This window comes from Oreochromis niloticus, linkage group LG15 (genome assembly GCF_001858045.2).
Source record: "Oreochromis niloticus isolate F11D_XX linkage group LG15, O_niloticus_UMD_NMBU, whole genome shotgun sequence".
NCBI classification, from domain to species: Eukaryota; Metazoa; Chordata; class Actinopteri; order Cichliformes; family Cichlidae; genus Oreochromis; species Oreochromis niloticus.
The window spans coordinates 24073432-24090503 of NC_031980.2; the positions used below are offsets into that span (position 1 = coordinate 24073432).

The window sequence follows — 17072 nt, forward strand, 5'->3', positions numbered from 1 at the left end:
GGGATCTCTTTAATTGTCCTCCATACAGAGCACTTTAAAGAAAAACAATCTGGAATCTTTTTCCAGTTACATTAAAGAAAAAAGGTTTGAAACTCCAGCATTTGTCAGAGCAAAGTGTAATATTTGTATTCTATTGATTATAACAGATATCCACAGATGCTGCTGCATCCTCCCACAATTTGCCAAATTAAATGAAAGCGCCTGAGTGAGTGTTTGTGTCAGAACAAGCTGTAAAATCGCAGATTGTACCAAATGACGAGTACAACAACAGTAAAGAAGGAAAAAACGAAGCGTTTGTTTTGTTCACCCACCTGTCTGAGCATATGTGTGCTGATGAGTTCAAACATCACAACTCCTAGCAGCATTTTTCTCAACTTTAATTTGGCTCTGAGGACTGCACTCGTCTGTGGGTTTGAGGTTTTATGAAAGCGAGTCACGGCTGTGCACGATGTGTGATTTGAACACTGTGAGGTCGTCAGTCTCAGAAAGCTCATATCGTAGGGAAATAGCTGGTGTTTTACAGCTGCTGTGTTCAGACGGCGTCAGTATGTGGGTGAGTAACTGCCTCATATGACACTGAGATAGCACACTGCTGCAACTTGTTATTGCCTTAACAGCTGCAGATACACACTGAATGTAAATTGCAAGCATTGAATATGTTTGGTGGAATAAATGCATTGTATGCTTCTAGGGCCACAGATTTAATTCAGACTGTTAAAGTGGGCCTGTGAACACTGTGATTTCAGATATTAAGAGGCAGTATTATGCTCATTCAGGGCCATTTTCATTCTGATACTCTTGCAGAACAGCTTTGCATGACTGACAGGTCAAAAGACTCTTGAATGATCAAATATTGGCCTTTTAGGGTGCCCTTCAGTATACCTGAAGAGGGTTTAGTTAGCCTAAACACGTAATTTATGTTTTCAATGTTTCTGCCCATAAAATGGTGGTTGTTGGTTTTTAATTTTCAGTGTTGTACTGCTGTATAGTGTTTTAGTATTACAGAGGTGTATTTGTAATAATTGGGAATGTTTGGTCTGCTAAAAGAGCTGAAATTGAGTATAAATATGCTTTGTATTAGCATTTGTCTCCTTGAGGGGCCCTTCCTTTAGACTAGGGCTGCCACAAACGATTATTTTGATAGTCGACTAGTCACCGATTATTTTTGCGATTAGTCGACTAATCAGATCATGCATCCACTGGACGTAAAACGTAGTTTATTTCACCAGCATGCATCTGCTCTTATATAACTATCATTAGCTTACAGCTTTAAGTGTTTAAGGTATGTGCTAACTAAAAATAAAGACAAGATGATAGTTTATTAAATTTTAATGACATTTGCAGATTGTTTCGGTGGAGTTTAATAAACTCAGCCGTCTGCTCCTTCAGCTGTGTAAAAACTATAACTTTAATCTCAGCCAGCCCGATTTACTCAGGAACAAATAAAATACTAAAAAAAAGCCAAACAATATCATTTTTAAGTTATCTAAGTGACTAATATATCATGTTTAACCTGAGTAGCGAAAGACGGCGGTGGGTTTGAAAACGATTTGCCGGGAGTCCGGTGTTCTCACCGGCTCTAGTGAGCCTTCAACCCCGGCTAGCTATCGAGCTGGTGGGTAACAGACGTCTCCGAAAACGTCGGAGCGCTTTTGAAAATATGTGATGTCTTGATAAACTCAGCAGATATTTGAGGTTTACACAGCTACATTCTCGCCTGAAAATATGTTAAACGTTTATTTTGTGACCCAGAAAGAATAATAAGAGTGATATTAAAACTAACTAGCTGCCTCCGTTGTTGAAAACTGAGCAGGGCCACGCTATGAATTCTGGGACACAGCTTCTTCTTCTTCGGGGTTTAACGGCAGCTGGCATCCTTGTACATGCAGTGCTGCCATCTTCTGTTTCAGTCTGTCATTACACTCTTAAATCCTACTACTTATTCCTGCGTCTTTTGGGATCTTACAACTATTAAATTAGTTGTCAACGATTTTAATAGTCGACGTAATCGTGACTAGTTGACTAATTGTGTCAGCCCAACTTTAGCTCCCCCAACATCTAATTGGCCAGCTTTTGGAAGCCTGCCAGCAGCACCTGGAGTTTGTTAGTTGTACTGCTCATACTTTGCGGCAGTCACGATGTTTCTCTGCTGTTCCTGTTGAAAATGAAGCAAAATTACGTTTAGATACTTTCACCAGTGTGTGAATGGGTGGATAACTGGTTGTGTAAAGCGCTTTGGGATCCTTAGGGACTAGTAAAGCGCTATACAAATAAAGGCCATTTACCATTTTTAACTCATTATTTGAAACTTTGGCTGTGTTTAACCCTCTGATGTAAAAGTAGGTAGCAAGCACATCTTAAAAAAACATTATTATTGAAATATTTAGAAAAACTTTGTATTGTGTTTTTTCCCTTTATTTCACATTTAAACCCTATTTACATAATCTCTAGCTAAGATGACGCTATTTTTAGCTAACATTTTAGATATGCTTGCAGCAGCTCTGGGTTTTTGGTCAATTGTCAACATGTTGCACAATAATGCCTAATTTTACCACGATAATTTCTCCCCATGTTAGAGATAAAAAACGTTTTTAGTTTATGGTGTAGTTTTTTTACATTTAGTATTTTAGCATGCTAACATGCTAAGTACATACATTTGAGCTATTAACATGGTAAAAAATGTACTGTATCAGCACATTATTATCAACGTTATTCTTGTGTAATAACAAAATATTTCAGAGGAAATTAAAAATTCTTAAAGGAAGTTTTTAAACAAAGACTGTTAATATGCTAACCTATGAACGCTAGTTTAGCATTATATAACAATATGCACAACAAAGAAATATGTGCAAGATGTTAGCATTCAACATTTTATTTAAGTTTGATATTTATGTTAAATATAAAACTGATTTTTGTAAATATGCAGTCATATTTAGCTTTACATTTATTTTGTGGCATTTATTATTAACACAACTTTTACATTTTTATTTAAATACTTTAAAGGGTTTATTACTCTCATAGCCATCTCTACTATTGTTCTTCTATTTGAGACGAATAGCAGCTTTACACTTTAACTAATTTATTCTTTAACTTTGTATTAAACTTTGAGCAAACTTGGAATTGGAGAAGATCTAAAATAGTAAATAATTAAATGAATGCATTGAAAGATGAAAAATGGCTGAAAAAACTTTGCTATCCAGAGAGAAATACTTCTTTATACAACAGGCGTCTGCGCTTGGTTCTCTCAGTTTAGTAAAACTTCCAAATGAGAGATGTGAACTATTGCCACAGACTCGTGGTGGTTTTCCAGCATGAAATTATTCTGCAAGTGCAGTGCAATTGGGCTTGTTTGAGTTCCTCATCACTGCGTTTCACGTCTTTTTTGCTTTTCTGACTCGTTTCTTCTCACAGGAAAGGACGACATGGAGATGTGTGAGCTGAGCCTGGAGGAGACGGGCCTCTCGAGGAAGCGGGGCGCTGAGATCCTCCCCCGGCAGTTCGAGGAGATCTGGGAACGCTGCGGCGGGATCCAGTACCTCCGCAGTGCCATCGAGAGCCGGCAGGCGCGGCCCACCTACGCCACAGCCATGCTGCAGAGCATGTTCAAGTGACGGGGCCCGGAGGCGGGGCTTCGCGCTGCAAACAAAGGGACGAATGCACCAGCTACCTGACACAGATGGAGTGTGGGCGCGCTGCACAGGTTCTGACTGCAGGGCGTTCGACGTGAACGGCGTTTTGTTTTTCTCCTCAGCTGTCCTTTTGTTTTTCCTCCATTTGATGAGTTTTCGTTCTCGCTGGCTTTTGGTTCCTCAGTGGGGGCGGGGCGGGGAAGTTTTGCATTGAACCCTATGCAGAAACGAAAAATCATGCTAAATGATCACATCCGGTTCTTTTCCAACATTTCTGTAACATGTGTGCAAGTCTAACTATGAGGCCTTAATACTACTTTAACAGGGTTTAAATGCCGAAAGGTAGGACTTTGTTTGTTCGTTCAAAGCTGCCTCCCCAGAACAAGTTTAATTCCTCTGTAATTATGCATTCCTGATGATCCTGATGATTACACTGAAATCTCACAGGTGTGTCGCTTCCGTCTTAACAGCTAGCTGGTGATCCTGCTCCGACTTAAAAGCTGCTGTTTACGTCGTCTTCATGCCATTATTGCAGGGCGAAAAAGAAAAACTCGCACAAGGAGCTGCAAGCTCTCACCATGAGGCTGCATGCATGGGTGTCCGATTATTCCACTGAATTAAATCCAATATTTACAAATACTTTTTTTTTCAATTACCTCTTGTTTTTCCAGCTGAATGTAACTTGAGACCTTGTTGATTTTTTCATGTCGTGATTCTTTTGTTTCTTCTCATCGTGTGTGATTTAAATTAGTAAAGGGTCCAAAAACCTTTGGAGACCAAACGTGTCTCCGGACGTGAAACCTTGTTTGTTTTTTTTTCCCTCATTAATGGAGCCCCATCCATGATTAATTTCTGTTTTAAGGAGCTAAGCAGAAAATGTGAATTAATTATGCAACTGCTGAGATACGACTCCACGTGTTCGTGGTGTTTTTCAGAGCAGATCAGCACCGCAAAAAAAAAAAAAGAGACCCTGAACAACCCAGCCACGCTTTAACACTTTGAATTTGATTTGTTTAGTAATTTGCCAGTGCGGCAAATCCCAAGGTAGCACAAAACGATATGGTTTGGAATCAGTTGTTAAGATGTTCTGTCAGACTGGACATTTCCCTGCTCTGTGAGAAGCTTTCGAGCACGAACTCTGTACGATGCACTGGTACTTGGCCTCGAACTGGAACATTCATATAACACTGAATATTTTCTATAGGGCGGTATGTGCAGACAGCAGTGTTATTCCTACTGGAATGTAAAAGTTTATTTTTCAAAGAACAGTTTCTACTTCATCGGCTTGGGCACATGAGATCGTCAAGCAATAAATCACACAAACTCAGCTAAGAAGGAAAAAAACAGGCCTCTTTTGTCATTACTTAGATGAAAAAAAACAAAACAATGACGGACAATCTGTGGTGACGTCGCACTGCGTTATTCCCCTGAGCCTGTTTGTTCCCGAGCTTTCTGTTCCCCCTTTGATGCTCTGCACAAGAAAAATGTGGCTGAGATTGTCTGAAAGCATGAACATCTGTCTTGTTGCAAAGTAGCCGAACCCCTTTACAGACAGCGATAACAGCACAGCCGGGACGGATCTGATAGTTGATGAAGACGGCTCACTTACCACCAGCTAAATTTGTTTAAAAAGAACCTAAAACTTGATTTAAACATGACTTTATTAATCTCAGAGAAACAACTGCATGTTGCAGAGAGGTTTAATATAAAGCACGCTCGGCATAGCCAGGCTTTTGTTTTAGCTGCTTTAGCTGGCTATACAAAACCTGAATTATCACGATAGAGGCTGACTCAGGTTTTTGGCTTTGGGCTCTAAGCACGCTCACAGAAAAGGGGAATTTAATTCCCACATCGTAAACAAACGAGGCTCAATTTGTATCTGAGACATGCAACAATATAAGGTCATGACATCAAAAACCATATATCACACGTCAACATCAACAACTGATGAAATTATACCATTTGGGTGCTAATTAGGTTAGAACTACTGCTATCAATAGTCAAGTGAGTCCTTTTGGGACATTTCCAGTTAAAAGCTGCGTACAGTCCTGCCTACTGGAGCCACAGAAAGACTAGAAATGCCAACAAAACTCCAGAGGGTCAGATTACAATTTTGGACCCACTGGGCTTCGAGCTTGGTGTGTGGGCCTCTTCCACAGCAGACATGTTGACCTGGCTCGGTTCCATTTACTAAGCCATTGCACTGAACCAGGAGCCGAGTGGACTGCAGCCATTGTTGATAGACACAAAATGTCTACTGGGAAAAAGGCCCATCAGTGTGGGGGGCTGCAGCAGGTCTATCTTGGAGACCTTAAAATCTTCATGATTCATTTTGCCAAATAATAGCTTTAAAAAACATCAACATGGAAAATCAGACTGGTCCAGGCATTTTCATTTGTAAGGATTCCAGCCGTGTTTGAAGCAGGTCAGAAAACATTAAATTCCTTCAGTAAAATCCGTACCAAACACAAAGATCAACTTCACCAAGCTTGGCATGTGTATAACGTGCCAGTACACGGGTTAATGCTGAGTGTAAAGGGGACGCGCTCTGAGCTTTGCCGTCATTAAGACCTCAGTGTTTGTTTTAACTGCCAGAGTGATGACCTCGAGATATTTCCCTCCAAAACGTGCAAAGAAAGTGTTGTGGATTTGCTGCGATCTGTTTCTCGCCACACATTGCAATCATTCCTGGGGAAGCACTGCCTTTGTCCACTGTCATTTTTCTAACGCTGATCTCTAACGGACGAATAAAAGCATTCCCTGTTTCACTCACCTCTCGCCTCCTCCTTTCCACCTCAGAGAAAATGCTTTCAAAATGAAGAAGATGAAGCTTTATTCGACACAGTTTTGTATTTTCAACTACTGATTGTGAAACTCAACATATACATAATATTTTAAGACTTTAAATAAGAAAAGTCCACATTACAGTCCTTGGGGGAGGCTTCCCTCCCCACACAAGCAGCAATAAACATCAGTAGATGCGTTGATTCGAGACAAAAACAGCGAACAGTATTTACATTAATAAGACGACAGCATTTGGGAAGTTTAAGCATTGGTTTGATCTGTGACATGATCCATGTGAGTAAGATTAACCCTGAGAAAGGTAAGATTTGGTCTTACTACCTACATCTTTAATAGAAGATCATTTGACTCCACAGAATTCATTTACAAGTATAACGCAATATAAATAAAACTAAACACAAAAAGCTTCTTTTGTTCTGTTTTTTTCTGTTTCAAACACAATGAAAAATGTGTCCCGAGCCTCTCAGCAGGAAGGGATTTACAGGGCCCGCTCATCAGTTTTATGGTGTGTTCACATCAAACATGAATACCATTGCATTGGAATGCTTATTGTTATTGTTAATTATTGTTATCCATGCATTTTTTTTTTTATCAAAAAATGCAAATTATTTTTTCCTTAAAATGCCAAATGCTGAGCAGAATGACGAACTGAATGTTCTGTTTGATTCATTTCTGACTTTTCAGAGAAGAACAGCATGGCAGCTTACATTTGGGCAAAATCACGTCAGTTTGCAATTTGACTAATAAATAATATAATTTTTTGTTTTAAGCAAATAATTCTAACACATTTCCAAAATATTTGTTTTCCTGTTCCTAGTGTAATAAGCACTTTTATATAAATTATATACATTTTGTGTTGATGTCAATCAGAATCCCATTTTTTTTCTACATAACATTAGCTTAGCTGCTAGCATGGACAAATTGCTGGGTCCTAGGGTTTACTTGTTTTTAGACAAACATTAACATGGTTGACTATTCACTTTTTTTGCAAAGGCAAGTCTACGGCAACTTCATTTACTGCTGTTAACTTTTTTTTTCTCATCTCTGTGTAAAAGTGAACTGTATAGCTCCAGCTGCCCTGAAACAACATCAGAATTGACAGTTTAACTCATGTAAACTGACCATGACCAGTTCATGTTGGTGCAAATTTGCACCATAATATAGACTCACATATGTAAATGCATCACGCAAAACGTTTTGTTTTAACAAATCAGTGGAACTGGGACGTGTTATAAAATTCGTAAAGAGAAAGTTTATAACTGGCATCCTGTTTAACTGTCTAATACCTAAAAGTTCATCCATGCTTTCTAACAACAACAAATGATCCTAATCCAAAGGATATATTACTAGCTTTGTTGCTGCAACATGGTTTTCAGCTAGCTCAATTTACTAACTCTTTGCAGTGCAGTTTAAGTTTATGGTAAAACTCTAAACTGACTCAAATGTACATTTCACAGGTGTGCAAGTTGCACCTTTGATGGTATGCGGTACTTGAGTTCAAATTAATCCCCTCAATGGACTTTAGGGGGAGGTTGGGTATTGCTTGACTTCCTGTGTAATAGCAGCAGAATGTAAATAAAAATTACGTGCTACAGAAATATCACAAACAATGTAGGGAACAATTAGATAACACCAAGAGTTATACGTTAAACGTTTCTAGTTCACGCTGTCTGTCAAGGCATGTAAGAGCTAATATTACATTGAAGATAGTTAATGCGTGTACGCAAAGGATAAATCCGTGAATCTATGTTGCGTATATTTAGAACTTTGAGAGAAATATATACTACCATGGGTGAACAATAAAAATGTTGGTTATCCTCTGACAGTTCCTCTAGCGCCACCACCTGATCAAATTAATTCTCTCCCAGCTCTGCTGTAAAATGTTAGTATGCTAGCATGCAAATGTTAGAAACGTATTCAATAAAGCTGGCATTCTAGGTATGTTAGCATTCAGCCACCCACTAATGGTGCCACCTTTGAACAGCTATTGTAGCCATAGACAACTGCACTGCATCTCAAATTGTGTACTTTACACTTTTGCTGTCAAATTGTTGTCAGTGACCATAGTTACGGTAGTTGTCACTATCATAATAGGGATAGTGAAATTAAATCAGTCCAAAAGTTGAGAATGCTCAATACTTTTTAGTAGTCGGCATGTTAGCTAGGTAGCATAAAAGAAGGAACCACAAACTCATGCCAAAGTTAACTAGCATATTTTTATCGGGCCTTTATGCTAAATGGCTTGTGGTATTGTTTTATGTTTAGGTGTGTTGAATTGTTTCACTATTAAATGTGTTGTTAGACGTTTTTTAATGTTAGCAGCTCGCATTACAGTCACAACCAAAAACTGCAAACAAGAAACAAACACTAAGTGCTGTGATTGATTTATGACTACCATGCCAAAAACACAATCACATACATAGTGCTACATGAAAAAACTCTGTGGGTCTTGTTAAAGGTTTTTTTTTAAGACGCCTGAAAAAAATGTCTTTGGTTAACTGGTTTTGTTATGGAAGGGTTCGGGTTAGGTCAAGGAAGTGGGTGGGTTTTTATTGATGGGTCACCTGATTTCATGTTTTGTTCTACATCATAAAATAGATACAATTATTCTGTAATAATCCGACTCCTGAATTTTGAAGCCACTACATGTGCTAGAGAAGGTGTGATGGTAATGCTCAACATATTCACGGCGAACATAGGAACTCCGTAATTCTACAACAGTGGTGTAGTTCGTCAACAGTTTGTTAGTGTTTCGTTAAAGTGTAAATCATCTTGCTACAGAAAACATGGAAGTATTCCCACAGCTTAATTTCTGCAGTAACATCCAAGAAAAATTCTGTGGATAAATCTTAAAGGATCCAGGTGTTAACATCAAGGTTGGCCAATGCATAAATGTTTTACTAACGTGGGGTCTTGAGCAATCAGTATTAGCTCAGCACTGCACCATAGCTAGCCATAGTTTAAAGCTCTAGATTCCCAACCTTGGGATTAAGACAAGACCACAAAACATAAAAAAAAAATAAAGTATGGGGCATAATAAATCTAATAAAAGATGAGAGAAATAATAAATACTGGATATTTGAACCTCATTAAGCATCCAAATGTCCTTCAAATCAAACTTGATAGAAAAGTAATAGCTTTTTTACCACTACTGCATCTTCACTCCATATACATATAAGGTTCAGGTGTACAATAGGAAGTTAAAGAACATCTCTATTATTTATCTAGAAAATATCTGAACATCATAAAATTATGCTGGTATGAAACAAATTGCTACCTACCACTTGAGACCTTTTTTTGTTGTTTTTAAATTGCATTAATATCTGGGGGAACCATCAGATTACTTCCTAATCATGTGACACACAGCCTACAGACATACAGAGTCAGCAGACGCATATAAAAGCAGTCCAGGGTCAATCGATATCGACCCGATCGATGCTGTGGTTGTCCCCTGAGCTCCTCTTCATTGTCAGCTGCAGACGACGGCTGTCTGACATTTTTAAAATGGCCTAAACGTTTGTTTTCCCCGATGGCTGATTGTCCTCTGGTATGAAGCTCAGAGCGCTGGGGAGTGTAGAAGCCAGTGGTTTGTCCTGAACCTCCTCAGCTCTGCATCAACTTGAATTTAAACCAAGTGACTGAATGAGGCCGCGATGAGTTCCTGTTTCAAAGACACAAGAAACAAGATCGGTGTTTTACATGTCAGTCATTGAGCAGCCTTTGGAGAATTAAAGCTTTGGCACCACAGCCAGAAAAAATGTATAACAATAAATAGGTAAATTTATGCTTTACATAACAAATTAGTGATTACTTTTTATTATTGTAAATCTTGAAACAGTTTTTCTTTCCAGATCAGGACATCTCCCTCAAACTTTCCCAGATTAGGACCAGTTTTACCCTACACTGTTAACGAGCCCTGTAGATTCCCAGACGATGGGCTTTAATTGCCTTTAATGGCTTGATTTGTTTACCCGATGGTTTTAATTGCTTCTTAATGGCTTCATTTGTTTTAATATTTTTGAAGCACTTTGGTCGATGTGACATATCAATAAACTCTCTCGACTTGTGGTCCAGTGTTTACAAAATCCACAAACTTACACGGTCAAAGAAGGGAGATTTATTAGCTGTTCCTATCATCGCTGTAGCTTAATGTCCCCTGTAATTATTCATGTGGGTTTGGGAGAGCTCCAAACACCAAGATGCATTCAGTGCAGGTTTTGTTTTCGATATTCATGGAACTCAAAGCCAAGTCTCAGCGTTGAGTTTTCTGGTCATTCAGTTGTGGTTTCTCCTTCACTAAGATTACAGAAAATTAGTGCTTTCATTATTTATATGAAATAAACAGCAGTGTTAAGTTTAAGTGTCAGGGGAGAAAAACTGGAGCTACATTACACTACCAGGCTTTTTTATTTATTTTACGATTTCATATAAAAAACTGAAATCAATAGATTACAAAAGTATTTAAGACTAGCAGTTAATTAAGTTAATTAGGAGTTAAGTGCATCCACTTCCAGAGTTCCACAGTTTAGTAACTGTGAATCCAAAATGCTGCTTTCTGCCCTTAAACTTCTCCGGTGTTGCAGTTAATCTCATCAGTAAACTCCTCAGCCTTTTCAAGGGTTCGGGATCTCTTTCTAAACGTACACGGAGTGATGCAGGAGCCGGCACAGCAGAACAAAGACTTTAAGGCGCGTGTCCATGGTGGAGGCTGCAAGCCGCTGTCGTGGTTTATCTTTCTCTGAAAGCCTTTCAGAGATGCGGTTTGCAGGGTTTTTCTTGTTAGGGGGAGATGCTCTGAAATTACCTCGCAGCTTTGTGGCGGCTCAGACCCCGAAAGAGGATCAGAGTGGAGGTGAGAGGTGGGCTCAGGACAGTTTGTACTAAACAACAGCGTTAGGTCAGGGTTTAGTCGTCCTCCTTTGGGAGGTTTAATTACTCACTGGTCATCTGCCTAAACACACAGCAGCTTTAAACCAATCGGGGGTTCAGACTAGCAGGACAGATTATCTTACTGTGATTATTTTATCGTGCTGTAAAGGCGTACACAGGTGTTCGTGTTTGGGTTTAGAGCTAATCTCACACTGGGAGAAGGAGGAGGGAGCTATCTGCATCATCTGATAACACTACCACTTCTTAATCAGCTCCATTTTACACAATGAAGCCCTGCTGAGCGTGCATCATGTTCTCTCCAGCCCCCTCTCACCTGTGGTGGTGTTCTCAGGTGCCGTCCGATCCTTTATATTCTCTTAACTGGAAAGGCCTGGGAGGGAATAGCCGTCTTTGTGTCTGCAGAGAAAAGAAAAAGCAGAGAAAAATGAGGTGGGCAGGTATGAAACTGCAGCTACAGCAACTCTGCACCAAAATCAGCCTCTGTCCTGAAGCCACAGATATCAGAGAAGATCTGCAAATACTGCAAATGTTCAAAAGACCTGCGGAGAAAAGAGAAAAAAAAATCACCTGGACTGTCAGCAGATTACACCAAACCGACTGTTCATTTAACTCCTGTGAGAAGCACCTCGAGCCTGAACCTGACTGATTTACAACTTTCCACTTCGGTTTATCTGCACGGAATCAAACAGTCCCTCCTTCACAGCCGAGGTGCAAATGAGCAGATGCTCAGCTCCTGCGAGTACAAAGCTTCAGACACATGCAGTGTTTTTATTTTCAACCGCAGAACATGTGCTTTATTTAATGACCAGCTCAGGTGTTAATCAAACTGAGCGTGTCTCTCTCTGGAGTGTGATTTGGTTTTATAGCTACTCAGATCAAACATGAAGCTTGATTTGAAATAAAAACTCTCGCTTCTCTTTTACTTCATTTAGGGAGCATCATCCAAGGGCAGCATACAGCCATTTGATACACATTTAAGTGTGTATCAGCTATGCTGTGCAAATTAAACATTTCCATCTGAAATATTAAGTTGATGCTGTGGAGTCCATTGAATCTTGTTGTTAACTGATGACGTATAAACCCTGCTTCCTGTCCAAACTCCTACTCCGTTCATTAAGGCTGTTGTCTTTATAACGCATTTTAATGTTTAATATTTTATTATATTTAATCTTAACACGTTTTAATCCCTCAGTCAGAACACGGTGTATTCCGGTTTGGACCTGGAAACGGTTAATGACACCAGACTTAAGTGGTAGATTAGGCCTCAGGCACAAAGTCCTAGAGACCGGCCCAGTAGTTGTAGGAGGCTGGTTGTAAAGAGACAAACTGTGCTGCACCGAAAACCTCTCTGTGACTGCTTGGGTGGGCAGTAGATGGCTGTGGTCACTTGTAGTTTGCATGGAAAACACAGACTTGTCTGCAAACACTGGCTAACTGCTCTCAGAGTGTAAGTAACACTTGGAAAATTAAGAAACAAAGATGAAACAGAAAATGCTCTCCTTCAAAGTGAAACTTTGGAATGCATTGGCTGTAGTGGTGAGGCACAACTTTTATTTTGAAGGCAAATGTTCCCCATTTCCAGTTTTCACAGTTTACTACTTTACATTATTCGTTTGCATTAGAGCCCTCTTGCAGTAAAAGGGAAAATACATAAAGAAATACATCCATCAATAAATCAGGGTGGCATATTAATGTCTTGCAAAGCTTTACTGTCTTATGTGCATTTGGTCTAAAACACGGGAAATATTTCTGTCTTTGCAACTTGGTGAGTGTTTGCAGAAGTCAGCATCTTCCATGGAAACTGTGGACAACTGTGGTAATCTGCGAGTGACCAAACCAATCACAAGGTAGTTTCTGATGCAGCACCGTATCTTAGCAACCAATTTCACCTTACAACTGCAAGCAACTATTTGCCAACCAGTCAGGGAATAATACATTTTAGCGGGTTTACTGGTCTCTAGGCTTGTGTGACTGGACCTTTGTTAAAGTCACGTGAATAGTTGTCTAGTTAGTGGACAGCAAAACCTGAATATACACTGGTCTTGCAGTTGTACAGTAGCATCATATTGCAGGATGGTCTCATTGCTGTTTTGCTGATAATGGCTTGTACAGAGTGTGTAAGTGTGAGCTGTTTCTGAGGTTGCACAGAGGTACTCTCATCTTAAACTAAAGAACTAATTACACTGAGTTTCTTTATGATCTTCCTTCATTCTGTTCTGGTTCCAATATCAAAGAGCGCTTGTATCATGTTACTGTTAAATTGCTGTTTGGCAGCAACAACGTCACTATTTCTGGATTTCTATTTCAAATCTGGGAGTTTTCTGGCAGGACTCTGAATGTAAGCAGTTAATGTGAATTTCTCTGCATTTGAGCAGCATCAGATTAGCAGTTTTCACTGATTTACCGTATTGTTGCAAACAGAGTGCACACAATAGCCAAATTTATCCAATTCAATGTAGACTGATGGACTGACTGTTTGAGTTTCCATTTTAACACCAGTTGAAAATGGCTGTGAGAGGGTGCAGACTTCATCTCTGTCTTCTATCGTCTCCAACCACTGAAACATTAGCTTCAGTAATTTGATGGAGAACAGAAATGGAAAATATTTCAATTAAAAAAAAAATCACAGTTCTGAAGGGAAACAAAATGATCTGTTTCAACATCTTAAAGTGTACATGAAACATTATGTGCATTTACACTTTGAAGCCCTGCTCAGGAAATGTAAATACATGTAACTCTGTCTGTGAAGCTGGAGTTAAGAACTCTGTGCTTAAAGTTATAGTTTTTGATTTTTAAGTACAGAATGTCACCGGGTTGGTTTGTTGGTTGGTTCCGCTCAGAGCCATTTAATGGACTATTAACTGAGTAAGATTTACTCAAAGGCTTTGAATGTGGTTATTATAATTTTCATGAACCTCAACAGTGTTCTCATCTATAAAGTGCTTTACAAACCCGAACATTACAGCTAACAGGTGGATTTTTAGTGCTGCTAGCCAAACAACGAGGAACCCCTTGCTGCTAAAGAGAGAGAGTGAAAGTGTAAAGAATATCTTTGGTTTGTTAACATAAAACTCATTGTTACAGCCAGGAGCAGCACAAAGGTGATCCCCTTCATTTTCCTCTGAGCTATCGGTTCTGTCACTAGTTAGCTAACATAAACTAATGTAAGTCTATTAGCCACAAATCTCAAAGCTAAACTGGAGAGACAAATCAATCAATAACCTTTATATTTGGCAAAAACTTCTTTTTTTTAATGCATGAACCAATATTAGGATCTGTGAAGCAATCACAACTGTTTTCGTAACCCCTTTATCAACTCAGCCGGTCATCTATAATACATTTTAGCAACCAGCAGCTACCAGGGTTCACTAGGCTTGTGTGACTGGACCTTTGTTAAAGTCACGTGAATAGTGGTCTAGTTAGTGGACAGAAAACCAACACAGGAACCACAAAGAAAGGCAACCGGCAGGATTTAAAGTGAGATCTTTCTTACTATGAGGCGACAGCTCTCCTCTGCTCCATTACTTCCTCTAATGTCCATTTAAGGCTCGCTCCAGAAAGGAGTCGGTCCCCGTAGACTTTGATGTTAAAATGTCTAATGTTAGAGCAGAAATTAATGCATTTACAGCCTGCTACGAAAAACGGTTTGGGCCTCTGTGCATAATTATCTATTTTAACTACAGAAATTACACACAGACTAATATTCTGCAACACAAACTAAATGTCTTATTTTTAATGCTCCAAAGTCGTTCTTTTTTAAACTGTGCAATTCAAATAACTTCACAATACCTGCTTTAAAACACTACATTAGCATTTATTTGTGCCAGGTTGGTGGGTAAAGTCACCCAGTGGGAGTTTGCAGCAGACAAAAACACATTACTGAGGAAAAACATTTTTGAAATATCAACTGAAGATTCACCCTGCATGTAACTAAAACCTCCACCTTCCTCAGCTTCACCCTTTAAACCACATATTAGAAAACCACACATGGTTTTATGCCTAGACACTAAAACCAGTCTGTTACACCTGCACTCACCCGGGCAAACACCCAACTAAAACAAGTCTGAGCCAGCCAGCGAGCAGGATTAAAGAAACGTGACCTGGAGTATCAGGGCCATATGGAGAGCAAGGTGCCAAAGAAAACCTGCACATCTTTGTAGGAAAAAGAAATGGGACTCCTCGGAATCGTTCCCGTGTGCCTTTTCGGGGAGTCTTTTCATTAGAAAGCGTTTAACTTACACAAAACCATTTCACTGCTGCCAGCTCGCTGTGCTGTCAGGCAGCCAAACGAGATTAAAAGGAATGTGCAGCGCCGTGGTATTAACCTGCCGGGTGGTGTTCGGTGTTTACGGCTGTTTTTGGTTTCTTTGTCCTCTCTCGGCCGGTCTGGACGCTGGATTAGACCTAACAGGGTTCAGTGTTAATGAAATGTGGCAAATCTAAGTCGACCGCAACCCCCTCAATCCATCAAGACAGAAGAGCGTTTCAGGAAGAAACCGGCAGCGGTTTCTTTCTGCTGCTCCTGCGAGTCGGGCCGATCAAATATTCATGTTAAACAAAACCACAAACCGCAGCTCCGGTTCAGGGAAAAATCACGTCCGTGTCCTCGGCTCCGAATGCAAATGACGACATTCGGGTTATCGACTAAATGTCAGAAAATCAGATGTCAGACTTTGCTTCAGGTGCACATCTTTCTGCACTTCACCTGTCATTTGTGGCCACGAGCATTGAAGCCTGAACTGCGTTTACTTATTTATAAAATGCAGAAATATCACATTTATCCAATTACTACTGCTGCTTCACTCTTTCCTAGAAGCCGTTGGCAATTACAGAACAAATACCCCTGGTTGTGGATCACTGGGCTAAGATGCTGACCGTGTATTTGTGTGTCCCTGGAAACCATCTCTCCCCCTCCTCCTCACATTTCCTCTAATCTGTCTGCTGTCCGCGGCCTACAAAGAGACAAGAAATCCCCCAAGATAATAAAGGAAATCAAAATAGTTTCCAAGCACCATCCAAATATAAATTCCTGTGCCCCTAAAAATGCTCTTTTTCTTCTGATTGATGAAATTTTTCATTATTTATATCCAGTTACTTGGTAAACATAGCCCTCCTCCCCTGCAGAGGTACGTGGGCTGTCGCTACGAGTACCGTAGGTGCAGCTGTCCGCACGCTTTTCCTGTTTTTGATGGAATCATAAAGAAAACGGGAATTTGTTTTGCATCTGTGCTGTGTTGCTGTGTTTGTGCTGCTAATCCTAACCCTCCCTCACGTGTGGTGATCACGCCGTGGTCAGGAAGGTCAAAGAGTGAATACAGAAATAAGAAAAAGAAAGAATGTGGAAAAATGTTGTCACTTGTTTAGAGTGCTGTGCAAAAGTCTTGAGCCATTCAAGGTTGAAGCAAGAGAGCTGTTAACCATATCCTCCAAATTTATCACAGTTTAAGGAATTATAACTTCAAGTTTATCCAAAAGCACCATATTTACTTTTTATTTGGTATTTTGAGAAACAAGAAACTACAAGATTTCCGTAACGACACTCTTCCGTTTTTAATCTGAACCTCCAATTATGATATTCAAATTAGCTGCTGTGCTGTCCCTTATTTTCCTGCTGTAGGCTTTAACAACTGGGCTTCGTGTAGGTCAGGATTTTACAACAACGCTTAACAAGATGAATTCAAAGGAGATCACAAAGGATTAGCCTCTAATACACCACATTTCTTCTTAGTTTTCTTGTATTTTCCTCCAACG

At 39.7% G+C, this 17072-nt stretch overlaps 2 protein-coding genes across 12 annotated transcripts in view; one reads left to right on the forward strand and one right to left on the reverse strand.

Annotated features, from left to right (window-relative positions):
* The window catches only part of myo6a (myosin VIa), a 142105-nt gene extending 135704 nt beyond the window's left edge, over positions 1 to 6401 (forward strand). For all 11 annotated transcript variants that reach the window (XM_013272213.3, XM_013272218.3, XM_013272220.3 and 8 more), the window contains one exon: positions 3412 to 6401. In XM_013272213.3, the coding sequence (XP_013127667.1) occupies positions 3412 to 3611 (200 nt within the window). In that variant the 3' untranslated portion in view covers positions 3612 to 6401. The remainder of the gene's footprint in view (positions 1 to 3411) is intronic.
* Positions 6402 to 11633: 5232 nt separating this feature from the next.
* Positions 11634 to 17072, reverse strand: part of LOC102082351 (interphotoreceptor matrix proteoglycan 1a) — a 52440-nt gene continuing 47001 nt past the window's right edge. Inside the window, exon 15 of the mRNA XM_025899067.1 lies at positions 11634 to 11717. Coding sequence (XP_025754852.1) covers positions 11678 to 11717 — 40 coding nt within the window. The 3' untranslated portion in view covers positions 11634 to 11677. The remainder of the gene's footprint in view (positions 11718 to 17072) is intronic.